The sequence below is a fragment of the Microcaecilia unicolor genome, chromosome 7 (genome assembly GCF_901765095.1).
Source record: "Microcaecilia unicolor chromosome 7, aMicUni1.1, whole genome shotgun sequence".
NCBI lineage: Eukaryota > Metazoa > Chordata > Amphibia > Gymnophiona > Siphonopidae > Microcaecilia > Microcaecilia unicolor.
In genome coordinates this window covers 228,116,085-228,138,995 of record NC_044037.1, presented here as the reverse complement: position 1 = coordinate 228,138,995, position 22,911 = coordinate 228,116,085, and the positions used below count along the sequence as shown (strand labels likewise).

Below are 22,911 nucleotides of genomic sequence, written 5' to 3'. Positions count from 1 at the left end.
ACCACGGTCCCAGGCACATCAGAACGTTGGAGGTGAGAATTATTACATAGGATATATATAATTTCCAATAGCATTGGGGCTTTGGTTTTGTATAGTCTGGCCTGTCGTTTGAGAGAGATTTTTGTTCTATTTATATAATAAAATTTATATGTTGCACACAATCCTTTGTGCTCAGTGGATTACAAAATTCACATCAAACATATAAATGGCAAGTGACCGACTCACCTGCAAATGCGCAGTAGAGACTTCCCTCTCTGTCCGCCCTCGCGTCAAGACGTGATGATATCAGAGGGCGGAACAGAGAGGGAAATGGACGCTGCTCCCTGCCCTGGAGATGAAGCAACATCGCCAGCGCACCGACCTCCACCCCCCCATCCCCGACACTCCCGCCCCCCTCCGTATTGGGGCCCCTGCACTGACATGACACCTCCGTGTGGAAGCCATGCAGGCAGCAGCAGAGCAATCTGCTGCTGCTTGCAGCACTTTCACACGGAGGTGAGAGGCGCTCTCATGTCAGTGCAGGGGGCCCAGCACGTAGGGGGGAGGAAGTAGCAGCGAGAAGGGTAGCTGAACATGGGGGGAAGGCAGGGGAAGTTTGCTGGACATGGATGGATGGAGGTGAGAATTATTACATTTTGCAAAACACAAATCTCGCCCATTTTAACAGGCTTAACGGCTAGTATATTGCACTTGTATCCCACATTTTCCCAAAGACTAACAATCAACATCTACCCTCGCCCCCCCCCCCCCCCAAAAAAAAAATCACGTAACATATACTTATAATCTCAAACAAAAAAATCCTAATTTCACTGGTAGAAAGAAATAGTCACCAAAAACCAGTAAAAGGTACTAATGTGAAGGCTCACACAATAAATATGTGGAAAATTTAATAATAAATAGGAAGAACTCCCTCAGCCAATTAAACACCCTAGTGGGGCATAACACTTCTTTAATTGGGAGCTCGCCCATTCCTGTGATTTGTTCTGTGCTATGAGTGCTCAACTAAAGTGCAAACATACCTAATTCATATATAATCTGGCTACACTTCAAAAGGTCACTAAGCCAGCTGGAATGCACAACCTAATGAAGCAGAGAATGATATCATAAAGAAATACAATTTAAAAAATATAAGAAATGCTAGACATCTTATGAGCCCGGTGTCCACCAAACACCAAAGGCTCGGTATAGAAGATCGAGAATGAACTTCTGCTTCTGTGATGAATTCAACTGCTACAGAAAGACTGCTCTCCCCTGAATGACTCCCGGGACTCCGCAGGTTTCACATATTTCCTCAGGGACTTGGGTTAGGGCTGTCTGTGTCTTCTGAATTGTCTCCATCTGAATGACAGCCCTAACCCAGGATTTAAATATAAAGTGTTCAAGGCTTCTGCAGATGAGGACAGAGCCCACAGTGATGGGGAAGGGACCGAATCTGCGGGAACGGGGTGGGGACAGAGACAGGGCTCACTAGGACAGGACAGAGGAAAAAAAAAAAAAATTGTTCCCATGTCATTTTCTACCTCTTAACATCAAGCTTGCTTGGGCATCAGCAAAGGAGATGTAATCTGCTAGCCAACTGGACAGTGTATGTTTGGCAACTGCAGTCTCAGGTTTATAGTGGGATCAAAACAAAAAACTGAGTGGACTCTACAATGAAAATACACATTACTGAAAATATCCCTGTTGGCTTTTTGCACCTGCCCTGAGGCACACACTAGTACCAGCTACCTGTTTAGAACTGGGGGCTAAACAAAAGTATAGGTGCAAACCTAAATAAACCCTCTTGACCAGCCCCCCTCCCCCATCAGTACATACATCCTTATCTCCGGTGGTTAGCAGGTGGCAAGAGCAATCTCCAGCTGCTCCTGCCCATTGGCCAAAATGGCACCTCTGACTCCCTAGCAGTAGTATTTATTTATTTTTTTAATTACATTTGTACCCCACACTTTCCCACTCATGGCAGGCTCAATGCGGCTTACAGGTTTATATACTGGTACTTATTTGTACCTGGGGCAATGGAGGGTTAAGTGACTTGCCCAGAGTCACAAGGAGCTGCCTGTGCCTGCAGTTGGAATCGAACCCAGTTCCCCAGGACCAAAGTCCACCACTCTAACCACTAGGCCACTCCTCCACTCCTACCATTAAAGGTCAAGCTGTGCAAGTTCAGATAGTGGCAAAGTGTGTGAAATATATACATTTTTGCCGATTAAAAATAGACTACATTAATAGACACACATGAATTGGGGTGGAGGTTTCCCCACAATCATTATCTGTTTTAGCAACATTCAGTACTCATATTCATACATACCCCAGTTTTCTTCATATAATCCTGAACCTGGACTGCCTTGAACATCAGAATACAACACCCACCACAACAAAGCCACATAAACATCAAAAAGAAGAGCTGACAATACAGTACCCCTTTAGAAACATACCACTGGTGATACCACCCCACTTTGCACACACAGACTGATCAGAAAAAGACGAGACAAACCACTTATAAACATGACTCCCTATCCCTTGAAGTTTCCTCAATGAGGGAAAACAAGGCACAGGGACATCTGTCTGGCAGTACTCTTATGAAAATGGCCACACAGACGTCCTTGTTAGAGCAGTGGACTGTAACCATGGGACACGGGTTCAAATTTCACCAACTTTTATATTAAAAAAAAAAAAAAAAAAAAAAAGTGATCCCCCCAGGAACAGAAAAATGCCTACTGTACCTGAATGTACATCACTTCAACAGCTTCAAGCTTGCAGATGTCATATCTTTAGCTACAGTAATATTTTTTCTGTTCCTGAAGGAAGCTCCAGAAAAAAAAAAAAGTTAATAGTTACAGGGGATTTGAACCCGTTTCCCTTGGTTTACAGTCCATTCTACTAACCACTAGGCTACGTCTCTGACCTGCTTTGTTCAGAATGGCTATCCCACCTTCAGCTGACAGAGCCTGTTTTTTTTTTTTTTTTGTTACATTTGTACCCCACGCTTTCCCACTCATGGTAGGCTCAATGCGGCTTCCATGGGGCAATGGAGGGTTAAGTGACTTGCCCAGAGTCACAAGGAGCTCACGCTTTCCCACTCATGGTAGGCTCAATGCGGCTTCCATGGGGCAATGGAGGGTTAAGTGACTTGCCCAGAGTCACAAGGAGCTGCCTGTGCCTGAAGTGGGAATCGAACTCAGTTCCTCAGTTCCCCAGGACCAAAGTCCACCACCCTAACCACTAGGCCACTCCTCCACTCCTTTCCGGTTTCACTTTTAGGGGAGAGGGAGGGGGACAGCAACCTAATCCCTCCAGTGGTCAGCTGCTCAATCAGAGCACCTTTTCGTAACTTGAACATGACAAACAGGTATTGATAAAAACATCCTCCTTTTTTGACATGGACGTTTCTTCCCATTCGAAAATCACTGTTTGATGTCCTACTTTTGGGCCCTTCCCTAATCCCGCCCTAAACATGCCCTCTTGCTATTAGGATGAGCTGCAGTGTGAAACATCCAAATTCTGACTTTTCAAAATTGGGATTTGGATGTTTTTAGCAGATGGACTTTTTTCCTTCAAAGACATTTTGGGCATCCATCTGCTTTGAAAATGACAACCTTAGTGTAGTAACATTAGGCTTATCTCAGGAAAAGGATCTTACCTGTGGAGCACCACAAGGATCAGCATTATCACCTATACCATTTAATCTATTCTTAAATCCATTAGCTACCTATATTGAAAAACTTTTGCCATTTCCTTCTACCTTTATGCAGACAACATTTTATTATTTTATATAGATCCACTACACGTTGACCTTTTTCCATTGCAAGAATGTTTATATTGTTTCTGCCCGTTCGAAAATCACTGTTGGATATCCTACTTTTGGGCCCTCCCTAATCCAGTCCCCAACATGCCTATTTAAACCCCGAGAAAACTGTAGCCTGCTGGCTGACAGGATATCTTTCCTGCCCATCTCACACTTCACACTTTTTAGAAAGATTATCCAGCCAATGGAATCATTTCGCTGCCTGGACGTTATCCTAAATCTCAGGGGGTAGCAGGTATAAAGTATCAGGATGATCCAAAGTGGTGAGAGCACTTGTTTTTATTCAAGACTGAATATACAGCAACCAATAAAGACACTGTTCTCACTACTTTGTATCATGTCAATTGTCACCTTCCTGCTGTGACTCTTATTCCATGCTCCAACCTACCCTTGCTCTGCCTTGCCTCATGGCCTTATCCCATGGCATCCTCCAGTGGGGTGGCATCGCGGGCATTCTCCTAGGTACACATGCGTGCCGTCATTTCTAGGGTCGTGGGGCGGATCCCGGGAGGCATGCCAGGTGTGACATCACGGGCCTAGGTGCATTTAAGGAAGCCCAGGCACTTCTTCAGCACCTTCACAACGAGGTCTTCTTATTCCTCTCTTGCCTACCTAAATGTTCCTGCTGTGGTCCAGTTCCTGATCTTGCCTTGGACCCTGCCTTGTCTCCAAGTTCCTGCCAGGCTTCAGCCCTGCCTGGTCTCCAAGTTCCTGCCAAGATCCAGCCCTGCATGGTTTCTATATTTTGCCTTGCCTTGGACTCTTGTTCCTGCACCAACTAGTCCTGTCTTGTCTAGACCTTGCTTTCCTCTATCTTCTCACCAAGTCCTAGTCTTGCCTAATTTGTCATCTGCTTTGCTCTGTTTCGTCTAGTTCTAACCTTGCCCTGTCTTATGTGCTCTTTGTCGTGTCCAGATCCAGATCTTGCCCTGCCTTGCTTGTTTTGTCTGAACCCAGTTCTAGTCTTGTTTCCTCGTCTTGCCTTGTTCCTGTCTGGGTTCAGTTCTAGCCCTGTTGCCTTGATTATCTTGGCTTGTCTGGATCCAGTTCCTGTCTTGTCTGTCTTACCTTGTCTAGCCTTGCTTTGTCTAGTCTTGTCTTGGTTCCTGCTCAGACTCCTGCCCTGTGCCAGCCCAGGGAACCCGTCTGCCGCAGTTCCAATCCAAGGGCTCACCATTCTGTGGTCGTGACACCGATACTTCATTCCTGCCGCCCCCTGGTTTGCTTACACAGTTGAGTGGGAGTACTGGTTTTCTCTTAGTTATTAAAGTACCAACTATCCTTTTCTCCACAGATTACCTCTATACTTAGGTCTTGCTTTGGTGTGCTCTGCCAACAGTCTATTGTGTGTATTTGTTTTGATCATGCTTCTTTTCGTTCTCTGCTTCACGTATTACTTATATCAAGACTTGATTACTGCAACATAGAAATCCCACAATAAAACTAAAGCCAATTTGAAAAAGCTCCAGACCCTACAAAACGTTGCTGTCTTCTGTGTCATGTCAAAAGATTTCATCATGCAATCCCTCTGAAAGAAACTTCACTGGCTCCCTGTGGAATTTAGAATTAAATCTAAGGTTTGTTTACTTACTTTCAAGACATTTTGGATACAAATTCCATCTTATCTAAATTTTTTGTCAATGCCACACACACCTACTTGCATCATTTGTACAATGAAATTTCAAAGATCGGTAACTTATGGTCTAGGCAAACCAATCTAGAATCTGCTAGGCATTCTGCCTTCTATTTTGTTGCCCTTTTTACCTGGAACAACTTACGAATGAACATCAGAAGAGAATTGTCCCTACAGAAGTTTAAGCTGGCAATTAAAACCCAACTGTTTGATCAGGCTTTTGTGTCTGCCAACAGGTGACATGTTTGTGTACTGACACACCTCTATGTGTTTCTTTCCCTCCATTGCCTGTATATAATATGTAAACTGCTTTGAGTGTAACCACAGAAAGGAGGTATATCAAATCCCATCCCCTTTCCTTTCTATTTTGCTTTAATTTTATAACTGGTCAATTATGTATAAAGGCCACACAGGCACATACTTATAGTCAGTGGCGTAGCAAGAGGGGCTGCCACCCGGGGCGGGGCGGTTTGCCATTGCACCCCCCCCCCCAGGTGCAGCATGATGACAGTCCCCCCTCGGCGCATCGACATCCCCCTCCCGACCCAGTGCCTACCCTTCTCCGTCCAACCAGCTCCCCACCTTTAAAAAAAAATATCGGAATCCGAGGCGAGGTGCAGCGCCTCGCGCCTGCACGTAAAAGAAATGTGGACCGTCTCATCGGACCTTCTCTCGCTCTATCTGTCCCGCCCTCCACTGACGCAACTTCCTATTTCCGCAAGGGTGGGACAGATAGAGCGAGGGAAGGCCCGATGAGATGGTCCACATTTCTTTTACGTGCAGGCGCGAGGCGCTGCGCCTCGCCTTCAGATATTTTTTTTTAAAGGTAGGGAGCTGGTTGGACGGAGGAGGGTAGGCACTGGGTCGGGGGGGGGGGGGTGTCATCGTGCTGCACCCGGGGGGGGGGGGGGGGGGAGCCGGCAGGAAGCACCCCCCCTGAGCGGACCGCCCCTCCCGCCCCCCCCCCCCTTGCTACGCCACTGCTTATAGTCTATAAGACACAGATGCCTTGTGTCTTTAAAAAATACTAGCTCTAAACTGGAAGTAGTAGCTAGACAGAAGCTGTAAATTTACATATGCTAAGGAGCACATATAAAATCGTAGCATGTGAAGTATGCGTAAAAAACCTGACTCGACATGCTATGCCCAAATTCCACCCCAGATCACATCTACACATGGGTCAGATAAAAATATCTGCCTTTTTAATCACCATAAATACTTTATGTGTAACCCCCAGGCCAATTTTATAAAAGCCCTTTTATTCATATTACACTTTATGTACAAAGAAATCCTTCATAAAACTTCCCCCCTGTGTGTGCGAATTAAGTTGTGCAAAGTTGTTTTTTTTTTTGCTTCACAAATTCATGCATAATATGAAATGTTATTTTAATGAACAGATAAGGGTAATTTTATAAAGGTATTTTTGTGCATATAATAGTATATGTATGTAAAATGCAACTTTATATAACATGATGACCAGAATACATATACTGTTACAATACTCAGGTGTAGACGTGTTTGGGTTGGAATTACGCATACATTATAAAATACAAATTTGCATGTACATAATTCCTTGGATTCTATAAAGTTGCACACCCAAATTTCTGACTAGCGCATAAATTAGGGTGTTCAAGTTTTAGAATAGTGCCAGTTGTGCACCTAACTTATTAAGTTAGGCATCTATTAGCCTCAAGTGCCAATACCAGCCCTTAAGAGGCATTAATTGATGCTAGTTGGCACTAATTTGTAGTTAGGTGCATAACTGCACATAGGTACTTGTTCTATAAACTTAGCACCTAAATGCTATGGTGTGCAAATACAAAAGCAGCGTTCACACGTGCGGGTCTTATAGTTGCATGTGTAAGTTACAGAACATCATGACTTACACGTGCAACTGCCAGCTTTAGGTGTAATCACTTATACCAACCTTTCACAAGTTAAGTGCACACATGCTGATTATGCTGTATGTTCTAATAGCAATTTCATGCTGAAATTGCTATTACAGAATTGGTGCTTAGCACACACATTTTTTGCGCTCTTTCTTGGATTTACCCCAACATATATTTACATCTGCCCCGAGCAGGCATAAATATCCACATTAGCTACAATTTATGCTGATTTTCTGCTCATGCTTCATAAAGTCACATAAATGCCTATGGTCCTTATTTTAGAAACAACCCCACCCCCATGTAAATAGCAACTTTTACACATGTAGATTTACATGCACATGTAAAACTATTTTCAAAAAATGCCTGCTGAAGAGGCAAGTGCCAAGGTCCAGTCCTCCAGAGATTGCCCCCCCTCCCCCAATCATCTGTACAGGCGTTCCAACGACCCCTACACTCATTGAACACATCTGATCCCCAGAAAGAAAATCCACTCCCCAACCACCCTAGAGGCAAAAAAAAACCCAAAACACTCTTGTGGCCCTCCCATCCTCTATTCCAGCTCTTACCGGGGTCTCTGATGTCTAGCAGCAGCCAAAGCGACCTCCACTCACTCCTACCCTAAAGGTCCTGGGTTCCAAAATGGCCATTGCAAATTTAAGAGGTTAAAAAAAACTGAGATTATGCTGAATATTTTGGAAATTGCAATTTGATTGTATCCGTACTTTCTCAGTGGCCCTGGTCATTCTGTTTTTGTTGGAGCAATAGTGACAATATTAATACAAAACTGCACTTGTAAAAATATAAATGTTCTCTGATAAACCAGGTCCTTGAAACACTTCTCAAATTCTCCATTTGCATATGCCACTTTGCATCATTCTTCCAACCCCCTTTTTTTTTAACTCAAGAATGTGTATTTCTGTACTGAAATGCAAGCAAGGGGGATGGAGGCTTAATCGTCAGATTGCAAGATTTTTACATACAGAATGTGATGGCCTAAGATCTGGCCACCAAATGAAACAGCAGCAATGCCATCCAAAAGGTTACAGAACAAATCTGGGAACTCCAGTTTGTTTCTTCCATGTATTACTTGGTGTGTTATCTCATGTAAGCTCCCTGAGCTCACACACGCTGTAAATTTCTTGAGGCAGGGATTCCCTACTTTGTCCACAGATGAAAATATAAAATAAAATTTATTACACGTACTGACATTTTTTTTGAATTGGTGTAAAGTGCTTTGTCCTGAATGTGGTTAGAATCCTTAAATAAACTAATTCTCACATAACTTTACTAGGGAAGGAGCCTGGATGTTATCCAAGATGGCAGCACACCTGTGAGCATGCAAGACTGACTTCAGGTTTTGTTTGACATGAGCATGTAGAAGGGAAAAGTTAAATCTTAACCCACTGTGTCCTCCCAGTCCCATCAAGACATTCATCATTACTATGGTATTCAGAGTTCTCAGTGAGGAAATAGAGGGGTGAGTCTGCAATGGAGCTTAACAAAGGAGCCACTGACCCAACAGAGGCTGAGGCCTCTGAGCTCAGGTACGCCGACCTGTCCCTACAAGAAAGCAGCTAACTGTCAATAAGACTACCATCTCCAGAAGGTACTGATGGAGGAAGTCCTGCAGCAATGGTGTTAGAATTGGAAGTGAGTGTGCAGTGAAACGGTGCAGAGAGAGTGGAAGATATCAGAGGTCTGCTGCTGCAGTCTAGCCCAGGTTTGCTGAAATATTGTGCTGGAGGAGTCTATTGGCAGGCAAATAACTTGCACAAATACAACAGCAGTGACTCTGGAGTCTGTTTTTTTTGGACAATAATATATTTGGTGAGGTCTTTGTCTTATAGACTAGACAGTGTGCTACATAAGTTACTGGGCTTAAAATGCAAGTGGTTCAGCATGATATTAAATTGCAAGACATTTCTTCTAGTACTGAGCAAATGAAGCAACAAAGTTCTAGTCTGTAAGTCACTGATATGGATTTGATCAAAGAAAAAGAAGCCATCCACAGGAACTTGGAGAACTTTGATAGTAATATGAGATGTCTTAAGCTATGGTTGTTTTTCATATCCCCTGTGGATATACATAGAAGATTATTTGAAAAGTGCTCCAGAATCTATACTACCTATAACAAGGATTTATTACATTCCTGTAAAAAAAAAAAAAAAAAAAGTCTGGGGGGTCAGAGAGACTGGTGTGAAATCAGCTTTGGAGTCATCTCCCTCGTTGAATATGACTGGCGTGCTGGAAGCATCTACTGAAGAAATTACTAAATAGAAGACTTTACTAGTTACTTTTGCACTTGAACTAGAAAAGAAGTGGACACTGATGATGTTTAAGTGCAGGTATACCAATTTTTGAGTTGTAAAGTCTCTATTTTTCCTGCGTTTGTTAAAGCATCTCATTGAAGCATAGAATCTTTCTAAAAGGCAGTTAGTGGTTTCTTTGGGGAGGGGACACTTTTAGCCTTTAGTTCACCTGTTTTTAAAATTGTTTATCAAGGGAGTATTTAAATATTTTATGACCCAATTCAATTGCAAAACTTTCTGAAGAAAAATCTCCTCTAAGTGAATTTGTTCCCAGCATTAAGGGACAACTTTTTTTTTTGTTTTTCTAATTATAGTTTAGGGCCCCCCCCCCCCAATGTGATTTTAAATAATTACAATGTTATTTATTATTATCTATATTCTTCTATTTGTTATTTTCCTTCGCTATGATAATTAATTGTTTTTCTAAGGAGATCTTTATTTGAAAAATGTTTAAAAAAAAAAAAAAAAAAAAATCACAGAATTATACTATACCTTCTGTAAAGAAATACACCAGAGTACCATCACTTCTAACGTAAAAGTTTTCAGACAAACAGCGACCTGAAAAAAAGAGAGACCATGCTTAAAACAAAAATGGAACAAGAATGAAAACTGATCTAATTATCCCTTTATACCATATTTGAAGAATCAATTTCTAAAGCACAATCCAAAGGTGAATTCTAATAAATACCAGGATTGATACTTAAAAGCATCTGACTAGGTATCAGTGGCACTTTCTGGCTAGTGCTGCTAAGGGGGAAATTATTAAAATATCGGCTATTGTTAAGTCAGGTTAATTTACCCCAATTTGAGTTTTAGAACAGGGTCACATTTTATGCAATCTTTATTAAGAGATTTATATACTGCCTTACAAACAAAACTGCCCATTCAAGGCAGCGTACATAAAAACATTAATAAAAAAACAACTACAATACAAAAAAAAAGAACCACATACATAAAATTATTTACAAATTAAGTAGCAGTATCAATAATAGATCAAACCATCTTCCAAATAACCATACTGTGCTAAAATAACCCAACTTAACAGTAACCTATGACGATAACTTTCCCCTGAATATCTTTACAGATCTCCCTGGCACTATCCAGATAGCAGAAAACACGTCTTCAAAAATTAAAAGGCTTTTTACTCTTGCCACTTTGAAACACAACCTGACGTGGCCACATTTCATCTCTCTAGAGGCTGCATCAGGTGATAGAGATCCTTGTTTTAATGTACTGTATAAGGATTATAACAAGCAGACTAAATATGACAAATTTAAGAGATACAAGTATGATTATATGAGCAGGATAGTATATCCATGGCATAAGAGTAATAACAAACTAAAAGAACAGGTTGGTTTTAGATAAATGAACACAAATAACAAACCTAAGTAAAGACCTTTAAGAAATGTTTCAACAAATAGCCCTATGCAAGAAAGAAACAGTAAAAGGAGGACCAATTCTAAGGAGGTTTTTGACCTTTCTGCCTCATTATGTACTACGCCCCCAAACAGCAATATAAACCCTCAGGTTTTTCAAATGGAGGAGCTGTGGAGAAGGGACTCGACGACAAACAGATTAGCACAGAGGGATCAAGAAAGACCAACGTTCAACCTATTTGGGACAAGGAGAAGAAGAAGAGGAAGAAGCAGAGAAAAGGTTTATCAGAGGGATAGACATGGTTAAAATCAGTATATAAAATCAAGACAACTGGAACAGTTACAACAGGAATCTGGGCAGTTGGAACAAAGGGTACCTACCATTAGCAGAAGGCAACCTCTATAAAGGGTATAAAACTTATCTGATAGACATCTTTCTAAAGATGAATATGCAGTTTTGGATAAGGGTATGACATTTGCTCCAACCCCCCCCCCCCCCCCCCATTACAACGCTTTTAATACAAGGATTGATTTATTCAAATTAGCTAGGAAATTGAAGATCTCTAAAAACACTGGAAGCAGTATTGATATGCCTATTGTTAAGAAAGACAGTAGATGGTTTCCTCCAGGTAATACACACCATGCCATCCAAACCTATGGACCAGATAAATCAAGAAAACCTGAAAGACTGAGGAGGCAACAGAGACTTGTGCTGCAGGAGACCACGCTGGCTACCTGTACCACTGATTGTGCTAGCTTCCTGGATAGATGACTACTCTTGCTGACAGGAGCAGGAGGAAGCAAGGCGGAGGGCAGGGCAGTGACAGAGACCCAGAGAAAGAGTGGCGGTGAGAAGAGTGTGGTAAATAAATAAGCTGCCACACACTTTTCAAAAGCCCACGATTAAGATCAGGAGAATCACCAACTTTTCCCTAACGCTGCCCAATCCAGAACCATCGCTATAGAACTATGATCCCCCTCCAACAAAAACAAAAAATGGATGAACAGAAATAACTGAGAAATCCAGACAGCACCAGAAATAAGAGAACAAGAGATCACAGAAAACCTACCAAATCTATTATCATGGCATCTCTCAAAAAAAACAAACAACTAACAGTACTTTTACTCCTCCTATGCACAATCAGCATACATGCCCTTATTCATGGAGAAGCACAGGTAATCACTCAACCCAGAAAGCAATTAAAAACTACACAGGAGATGAAGCCAGAGGAAACGACCTCTGAGAAAACCAATGTAATAGGAAAACAGAAGATACCGGAACAAGCACAGAAGCCGCAATCAACAACAATTAATTAAAACACTAGAACCCACACACAAGGAACGCTATCTGTCCATCCCTATAGGTTACATTAACACACGACTGGTGCTAAACAAAGAAGAAAATCATTAAAGACTGGATTGAAGAAAAAATTAGGTCTAATCTTTACCACAGAAACATGATCCGCTCCAAAGAGGATCCCATCCTAAACAAACTATGTCCCTCAGGTCACAAAATATCACATTGGACCAGAGAAAAGAAAAAAAAGGGAGGAGGAATAGCAGTGATCTACAAATAATTTTTCAAAACCAAGCAGTCTCGGAACTCATAGCTCCCAACCTAGAAATAACCATTCTCAAAACAGATAAATCATTACTGGGCAACCTTTGCGTTATCCTACAAGACCACCAGGCAATTGGAAGGAGTCCCAACCAGACTTCATATCAAACACCTGCATACGTTATGTTCAAATACCATACTGACAGGGGACATCAACCTACACCTGGATGAGCTAGAAAACAAAAAACACTACAGAAGGGAAATAGTAAAACTATGGGCCTTCCTACAGTCAACAGTAACCACGAAAAAGGGCATGCACTCGACTTACTAGCCTATAGATTCACTACCAGCCAGAATACAGAACCAAGTCATCCCTATGGTTCAATAATGATTTAAAGTAACTAAAGCCAACGCAGAAAACCAAGAACAGAGATGAATAAAGCACAAAATTGATGAGAATAAGCTAGAATGGAACCACTACAAAGAACAGGTTACAGAAACACAAGGAGCCTATATGAGCTAGTACACAACTTACTTGACACAAATCCTATGACATCAAAGAATGAACCGACCCCATCCGCACAAGATCTAGCAAAGTACTTCAAAAATGAGACTGTAGACTTAAGAAAGGGGCTAACACAAGACCACAGAAACCCAGACATATAAATAGATGAAATGGAAACAAAACACATCACGAACAGAGTCTGGACATCATTCATTCCTTCCACACTTAACACCGTTAGTCAGACTGTAAAAAAAAATTCTCCAAAGCATTCTGTTTGCTAGATGAATACCCTATCTAATGAAGCCCCAGCACATTTCATAGCACACATTCGATCGTACACATAATAATGCTATCCAAAGATTTATTCCCAGCAGAATAGTTCTAACACCGATCCCAAAGAACACTCAAAAAAGCAAAAGCGAAATCCCCAACCTCACACCAATGGCCTCAACACCTCATATGATCAAGGTCACAGAAGGCCTGGTAGCCAAACAGCTCATGGAATACCTTAACAACGTCTCCATATTCCACGACTCACAATTGAGATTCCGGCCACAGTACAGCACAGAAACAGTACTAATAACGCTATTAGCCAACTTCAAAATAGAAATCAGAAAAGGCAAGAAAATCCTACTCCTACAATTTGACATGTCAAGTGCCTTTGATCACCTGATAAGACTAATGGACAAAACAGACATGGATGGAGAAGTAATAGAATGGTTTAAGGGATTCTTAACATCCAGATCCTACCAAGTCAAGATGGGTAACACACTCTCTCCCATGTGGATGGCAAAATGCGGAGTCCCACAAGGATCACCAATATAACCCATACTTTATGATTCCATTAACCAACATACTAGCAAGATATGGTTTCAACCTATTCATCTACATAGATGATGTATCAATCTATATACCATTTGACAAGGATACAACAGAAATCGCAACCAAAATAACCCAAGGACTGAACATTCTAGGAACAGTACATTACCAGTCTGTATGACAGCTTCAGATGTTATGGCCAGTCCTATTAGAGCAGCAAGCAGGTCCCTGGAGTAGTGGTCAGTGCAGTGCACTGTAGAGAAGGGGATCCAGACCCATATCCCACTCGGTTACACTTGTGGTGGAAAGTGTGAGCCTTCCAAAACCCACCAAAAACCTACTGTACCCACATATAGGTGACACTTGCAGACAGAAGGGCTATTGTAGTGGTGTGTAGGTGGGTTCAGTAGGTTTTTGGAGGGCTTCCCATACAACATAAGGGGATAATGGTGAGATGTTTATCTGTGATCTTTTTTTGTGAAGGCCACTACAGCTAGGGTGCCCCACAGCTCTGCAGGGATATCTGTGTGGCCAGTCTATTAAGAATGCTGGACCCCATACGTCTCAATGGCTTGTTTTTTGTGTATTTTTCCCTTGGATTTTTTTTTAAGTCACAATAGAAAAATGCACTGAGCACAAAATGTCTAGGAAATGGCTATTTTCAAAACCAAAAAGATAGCGCTTTTCAAATCAGAAAAATGTCTATGTTCACCACTTGATTGGACGTTTTCAGCAAAACGGCCAAAATCGGATTTAGATGTCAGATCGAAAATGCCCCTCAAAATCTATTTATCATATTGTCAATACTGTTTCAATAATTTTTAAATGATCCTGGCCATCCTGTATTGTTGGAATACTAAAACAAAAGATTACTAAGGCAAATGCACTTGTAAAAATATATATTAAGAAGAATTTCTTGAAAAACATATCCCCCGCCCCACCAAGTAGTACAATCCTCTTTCACTTCACACGAACCTTTCTTAAAGCGAAGCTGTGATAAGTCATATCTTCCATAGTCTCGAAACAACAACATTCCTCCTGGCTTCAGTAACTTGGACAGTCTGTTCACAGCTCCCTGCATCCTAACAAAAAAACATTTGTTATATCTAAAATGGCATGTTACTCTTTTACTATATGTGCCAGAGCTGCTATTATTGTATCATGTCTGACTATGAAATGGAGTTATTAGCTATTTTGATTTCAACAATACTTTGAGAGAACAGAGTTTGTTTTTCATTGGAAAATAGTATTTGGTTCACTCAGATCAACATGGCCTGACTTCTAGACAAGGTTTTTCTTCAGGCTACTACTTACACAGATGGCTACATAGCTACTAGATAGGACAGAAATTTTGTTGTACACGTTGAATAAGTGTTTTCACTTCCTTGGGATCAGATAGAGGCTACCAGCTGGCATTCTATAACAACTAGTCACACACACAACAGCTAACATTAGTTGCATTTACTGTAGCAGGACTTACTTATAACATATACACATTTTTACAGAGTCCATGTGCAATTTTTTCTTTTAGTTACCATACCACTCCAGTTACTCTCTCTCATCTGTTTATATGTTCCACCTTCATTTATCCTCTGTGCTATTAATATGTTTAAATGTATGTTATATTGACTTTTGAAAGTAGAATACTAAAGTGTGTACTACTTTTGAATGTTTTTTTTTTAATGCCTTAATTACGTCCAAGTTATTTCTTGCTGTACACCACCTGAATTTCTTTAAAAAGGCATTAAATAAATCCAATAAATAAAAACAATATATTCTAGGTCACTATGAGGACTGGCTTTAGCGATGTACGACCTGTGTGGTCATGCAGGAAACCATTCTTTCAGGAGCACTGTGGTGGCTTCAATCTTGATCAGGTGAGTCTGCCCTTTCTACCCTCCCCCTCAGGACACGGAGAATGTCATACCCAGTGCTATAGCTGGTCCTGATCACTACTGATTGTGCACAAAGACTTACTGCTGTGAAATATATTAAGTTAGTCCACAGCGACCATCACGGATCTATCCATCTTTTTTTTTCAGAATTTTAAATAGAAACTTTTATATCCAATTCTGAGATCAGAGTGGTGAATAACAGATTAAAAAGTTACGAAATAAATATAAGAACAAGTCAGGTGTGGCAAGATGGTGGTGTGTGAGACGCTGATCTCTGGCTGGGTTTTTTCCCTGTTAATTTACCTTCGAAAATGCCTCATACAAAGAGAAAAGAGACTGTGAGGTTTGTCCCCCTGCCTACCTCAGGGTCGTCCCCAATCCAGCAGAGATTGGATCGTTTTCCTCGCCGGACCCTCTCCAAGTGAATTGAGGGAGGTAAATCCCGTTGTGGAGGAAACCGGAGGAGCGGAACCTCTGCTGGGACATGAAACATCACTTTCTCCCCCCTCCACTTCCAACATTCCTCCGAGTCTGGCGTCGGCTTGCTTCGCTGGGAGATAGCCTACACGTTTCCAGAAGTGTGGCGTGTGAGGCGTTTCCGGAAGTGTGGCGTTTGAGGTTTCAGGTGAGGGCCCTGCGCTGCAGCGAAAGAGCCTGGAGAACGAGACCCAGGGTCTGACCAGAGTCTCAGATACATCAACAGAGGTAAATCTTGGAAAGATTTGGTTAATGCTCAATAAGATGGGCTCAATTCTACAGAAATCCTCAGGTGAGGTAACTGCTTTGTATCTTAAATTTGAAGATTTGGTCTCGACAGTTGAGACAGTGAAAGAAGATCTCTCCACTCGGGTCAAACAAATTCAAAATGAAATGGAACAGCTTCAAGACTAAGTTTACAGTGGTTAAAGATAAACTGGCTCTCCACAAAAGGATTGAGCAGATAGAGAACTTTAACAGGCGTTTGAATCTTCCTAAAGTCCCCGGGACTCTGCCTATGGATGTATATAGAAGATATTTGGTTGAAAATTTGAAGATACCACAGGACGCTATTCCCCCTATTTATTGCCTAAGAGTCCAAGGAAGAAAGAAGGAGAAGGTGGAGGCGGAGAGAAATATAAATATTGATGTGAACAATATATCTGCTATTTTGGAGCAATCGATAGAAAATGCTACAGAGAGCCATGCTTTTATTTTCTTTTGTGTTTGAACAGCTCTTAATGCCGTTTAAGACTTTAAACATCTAAATGTGCTTTACGGAGGAGGGAAAATTTGGATTTATCCAGGCGTCACCAAATTGACTCAAGAACGGAGAAAAAAAATTTTTGGCTATGAAAACAAGAAACATTGAAACTGGGGGGAACATTTTTCCTTGCTTACCCATGTAAATGCTTGGTTCGATTTGGAGAGATGAAATATATTTTTTTATTCCCCTAAGCAACTAAAAGCTTTTCTTGATTTAAAAAAAGTTAAAATAATGTTGGAAATAGTAATATAGGTGAGGTAACTACACGCAGCCTTTATGTTTATATTGGGAGTTGCTTACGATAAATCTTCTATGATCCAGTCATGTTTCTCAATCAATGAGTGGTCTAAGAAAGCTGACTATCTCATGATACAATGTTTCCTTCATTTGCTTATTGTATGCTGTGTTTCTGTGTGACAAGTTTATGGCTTTAATGTTTGTAAAATTATCATAAATAAATAAATAAATCAAAAGAACAAGTCATTAAATATTTTTTCCTACAAAACCTAAAAATTAAAGCCAGAAATACAAATGTTAGGAGGTCTTTTACTAAAGCTTAGCTCGAGTTATCTGCAGCAGGGTCCATTTTATTCCTATAGGCCAAAGAATTTCATAAACTGAAATTTAACAAATGAAAATGTCAATATTCCCCTTAAGTGCTATTCTGTAAGGACGCAATTAAAAGCCCTTAAAAGAGCATGGCTGGGACTGCTTCTTAAGAACGCAATGCATTTGAGTGCCTGCAATTACATAAGTCTATGGCTGAATATAACTGCAGGTGTCTAGGTTTTGGGCATGCTGATAGCGGGTTATGTTAGTATTCTATAATGGAAATTGAGTGCCCAGATGCAATTATAAAATAGGCTCTGAACAGGAGACACTGGGGTTCCTAAAAAGGAGGTGCCTACTTATAGAATATCTCCTTTATGTCTCCTGGAAGAATCTGTTAATGATTTTGTTTCTTCCTTTTTGACATTTATGTACATATGTGCACACGTGTAAAGTCAATATCAGTACTCTGTACATTTACAAGCATAGCACATATCTTCTTATGAAACACCAAAAAGGAAGAACTAGCTTTAATGTCTTCAGGAAAGTCATTGCAGATCAGTGGAGTTGTTCCTAACCAAGTTTGTTCCTTAGTGGAAGCTAGCTTTGTCTCTTACCAAGAGGACAGTTACATTTTTTTTCTTCAGTTTTTGAATGAAGTGTTCGCAATGGACATATTGTATGATACTCAAAGATAAATTGGTCCAGTACAGTGTAATACTTTAAAAGCAAGTGTCAGTAATTTGAAAAGAATATTTAAATTCACAGGGAGCAAGTGCCAAGTGATCAAGCGAAGATATTGCCCTGTCCCATCTCATACTTTTAAGAACCTCTTAGCCACTGTGCTCTGTAATAACTGCAGGTGATTCAACATTTTTAAACAGCCCTAAATAAAGCAGATTGCAGTAATCAATAAAAGAGATAGGACAGTAACATGAACACTTTTTAAAATCCTTTTCGATTAAAAACAAATGACTGTCTTAAAACTTGCAAAGATTGAAAGGATTTCTTGAAAGCAGCAGAGACCTGTTCCTCTGGTGAAAAAGAAAAGTCTATAATGATTCCTAATGATTTCAAAAGACTAAAAATAATATTAGGTAAGTTTTCAAAGTTCATTTTATGCAGATAACAGCTAGTTACTTACCTGTGGTAGGTGTTTCTCTATGGACAGCAAGACACACCCTCACTGATGGATAATGTCACCAACAGTTGGACACTGTAGAAAGATTGCCCACTTTCCACACTCTTCGAGAAGCTTACCACGTGTGCTTCATTTTCTACCTGCTGCTGCTGTTGAGGAACCACCTCAGTCTTTTTACAAATTCAGAGTATAATACAACTTGAGGGAGGAGGGTGGTATGTGAGGACTTGTATCCTGCTGTCCACTGAGAACACCTGCTATAGGTAAGTAACTTGGTTTTCTCTGAGGAAAAGCGGGACAGCAAATCCTTCTGATGGACTCCCTAGCTACAGGCCGCCCACACTAGAAAAGAGAAGAAAATAATTATGTAATTATGAAAGGCACTATAATAGAAAGACATGAACATATTTTTGGTAGAAACTCTTGTATGGTTTATCCTCTTTTTTTGTTTTTCCGAGGGCAGCCCTCCTCCGGTCTGCAGTAAACAAGAGGGAAAACAGAGTAGACCAGGAGTCCAGCATAATTCTTTATTGAAAGAGACCAGATATGGCCATGTTTCCCCAAAATGGCTGCATCAGGGGTTTAAAACAACACTAACCAGGGTATGAACAATGTTTCCCCTAGCTAGCAGATGTATATCCAAGACTGCTCACATCAACAGCTCTTGAAAAATATATACAAGCAGTTGGGAACAGAGCAATAGCCTCTCTCCTTGCTCTCTTGGATATACATCTGCTTGCTAGGGGAACCATTGTTCATACCCCTGGTTAGTATTGTTTTAAATCCCTGATGCAGCCATTTTGGTGTATGGCCATGTTGGGTCTTTTTCAATAAATAATTGTTCTGTTTTCCATTTCCTAATGAAAACAAATGTGCCTTGGGGAATGGAGCGACTCAAAAGAAACTTTCATCAGCTGGGATAAAATATTGAAATCCCATGACACTGAGAGGCTTGAATAAAAATAAGCCCCATGTGAATCAAAACTATAAGCAATACAAAGATGGGTGTATGCTAATAGAGTTGGGTTTCAAAACTAATTTAGACAAATGTAGAAGCTATTCAATGGTTTTATATATGGATCAGAAAAAAAAAAAAGACCTAGGACTTTTCTATCACACCAGATGGCAAACCTTTTCCATTTAAAACCAAAATATTTTCTAGTGGAGTGTATCCTGGAAGTCAGAATTGCTGTTGATATCAGGCATATTGAGGGAAGCTAACAATATCCTTTCAAAATTCAAGCTGCAAGGCCAAGAGTCTCAATATTAGGATACAACAGTGTTGAAGAATCCCCAAGTTATGGGTTTTCTTAAGAAAAGATCCAGAAGAGGAAACCACTCTTGTCTCTGCCAAGAGGAGATTACAAGAACCATGGTTCTCTGGTCCCATATGAATTTCAGCAAATTCTTTGCTACTAGAGACTATATGTACAAAAGATCCTCCTGTCACTCCAACATCCGAAGCTAACTTACTGTGTGTCCCTATTATGAAGAACTGAGGTATACCTTCACTGTTCAGAGAAACTGAGGGTGTGCCCCACTCCTTGAAAACCATCTGAGCCACCCCTGAGTCCACGGACCACTGTTGAAATACAGGACTCTGTATGCTTGCCAAGGTGTTGTGCTTTCCTATCATATATATGGCCCTCGGGATCATCCTGAGAGAGATGACCCAGTTCCACATCCTGACAGTTTCTCAATACAAAAGATAGGATCCTGTTCCTTTCTGCTTGTTGATACCATGCATTTCAACTTGACTTTTTGGCCTGTACTACTAAAAGTTTTGTTGGTCAACCGTCTCTGAACACTTTTAGCATATTCTAGACTGCTCTCAATTCTAGGAAATTTATCTGGTGAAGCTTCTCTTGGGGAGGCCATATTCCTTGGTTATGGAGCTAACGTGAGGCATAAGGGCAGGATGAGGTACTGGAAATGGTGTTTCCCTATTATAAATCTACAATGCTTCCTGTAGCTTGGATGTGTGTGTAAACATCCTTCAAGTCCAGAGAAAATAACCACTCTTTTTTGGAGGTAGGGCATGAAGATGCTCACAGAAACCATCCTGAACTACTCTCAAAATTATTATTTTCAATAGACCATTGAAAACGGATAGAAATTTGAAAAAGGAGAGCCTGTGAAAGTCCAACTTGTACCATATTAGCTTTATTTATTTACTTACATACAGCCTATTTGAAGAAATTCACTCACCCATGTTTTAGTGTATATTGTGTTGACACTGTATAAGTGGAGGTGCAACATAGACAGATAAGAGTAACAGGATTCAGACAGAAGGGTGGCTTATCTAAGAAAAAATTGCACACGAAGTAAAAGAAAAAAAAAAAGGTGTTTGAAAATTCTCTGCAAGAGTGAGAGTGAATAAGAAAGTCTCGCTACAGTATGTGTACCAGGTTGTTAGCCTAGTCAAAGCTTCTGCAATTGATGATATGAATGTGGAGTACTTAATATACTGACCTGACTTTTGAATAGTCACGCCTTTATATCAATATCTATTGAAGCTAGAGATTGTTTTAACTTACCTGGGTGTGTAAACTGTGCTACAAATGTTTAGCTTCCACAGTCTATGATGGGAGAATGCAATATTACATGAATCAGAGGCAGCTGTTTGGTCAGCAGTATGTCTTTATTACTAGTGTACATTACTAAGGTTTTGTAAAAAGACTACACACGATGCATACCATGTTACATATACACAGCAGCTTCTCAATCTAAAGTACTCATCAAATAAAATGGCAAGTGCTCAATTTGGTATAATTATCAAATGTTCATAAACTACAGTCTATCCTGAATATTAAAAGCATCAATTATAAAATAGCTCTTTGCTTTTACTTGGTCTTTCAGTTTGCACGTACCTGTCAGGATGGATAGAGGAAAGAACAAATACAAGGAGAATGACATCTAGGCTCTCATCTGGGAAGGGGTACAAGGAAGCATCATCACATATGTCATGAAGAAAGGCACAACATGGGGCTGTTGAGTCCAAGTGAAACTGTCACAACAAAATAGTGAGAGACCAGTAAATAGCCACTACACTTACAACATTTATATCATAATGAGTTGGACATGTCTGAAACACTGAATAGTGCAAGGGGTCAGGGCAGAAACGAATGGGGACTTCTCCCGCCCCCATCACTCCCTGAACCCCCTGAGTTAGGATGCTTTAGGGGGGGGGGGAGCACAACAACTCTTAGTTTTACTTAGTTTAGGGTGGGCTTCAGGAGGGAGTTTAAAATACTTTAGCCCTGTATTGGGTCTGGGGTGGGCAGCATCAGACTCATTGGGCCACCAGGGAACAGAGAGAATCCTGGGAGGGGGGGGGGCGGCAATTTAAGCTGGTGAGCCCTTTAACTTTATGGTTTCACTGCAGGAAAGGGCAAATGTTATTTTTAGACAGCTCTTGGAAAAACTACAGTTCCTGAGCTGCACTTATTTTTTTGTATAAATGGGAACACAAATGCTTTTCATGTACTCAGTGCATCAATCAGATGCTTCGCAGGGTTTTGCACTGCAATTGTTCATTAATGTTAAATTTATATAACCTTTTGTGCAAAGTGAACTTCATGTGTAAGTTTACTAAAATGAAGTATACTTTTGCAAACTGACTTCATAAAAGTTCACTGCATGCAAAAATAGCCCAAATACCTGAACTTTGTCGTTTTTGCACTTTTCCTGGCTTTTTGCACTATATTTTGCATGAAGTACAGTTTTGCAAAGTCAATGTTCGGCTTTATTTAATATACTACAAATCAGTGATAACCAAGTGGTTCACAAAATTACTTCTAAAAGTTAGGAAAGAAGGAAAAGGAAAACCACATAAGGGAGCCAAGTTACAAATGTTCACTTAATAAGGAGAGGGGATAGAGGGCCAGGAAATAACTAAGCCCTAAGAGAAACAAAAGGGAGGGAGGGAGGGAGGGAATGAAAGTAAAAGACAACACACAAGTAAAGTGCCACCCAGGGCCACAAACAGGGGCATGATAAGCAAGAGGGAACCACAGGAGCCCATAAACTCATAATTCAGCAGTGGCAAAGGTTGAGGGGCACCAAGTTTCAATGAATAGGGGCAATAATAGAAGCAGCTGGATTTGGACAATGGGCATGTATCTGTAGGTGTGTAGGGATATTAAGTGTTCTTGAGAAGAACGTAAAGGATGCACAGGGGTATAGGGGA

General features: G+C 40.7%; 1 protein-coding gene across 1 annotated transcript in view; it reads right to left on the bottom strand.

The window, feature by feature from the left end:
- LOC115475111 (methyltransferase-like protein 2) overlaps window positions 1-22,911 on the bottom strand; it is a 41,203-nt gene that overhangs the window by 2,324 nt on the left and 15,968 nt on the right. The window contains exons 2-4 of the mRNA XM_030210851.1: window positions 21,593-21,729; window positions 14,870-14,976; window positions 10,129-10,194 (exon numbers count right to left, since the gene is read on the bottom strand). Of these exons, the coding sequence (XP_030066711.1) occupies window positions 10,129-10,194; window positions 14,870-14,976; window positions 21,593-21,729 (310 nt within the window). The remainder of the gene's footprint in view (window positions 1-10,128; window positions 10,195-14,869; window positions 14,977-21,592; window positions 21,730-22,911) is intronic.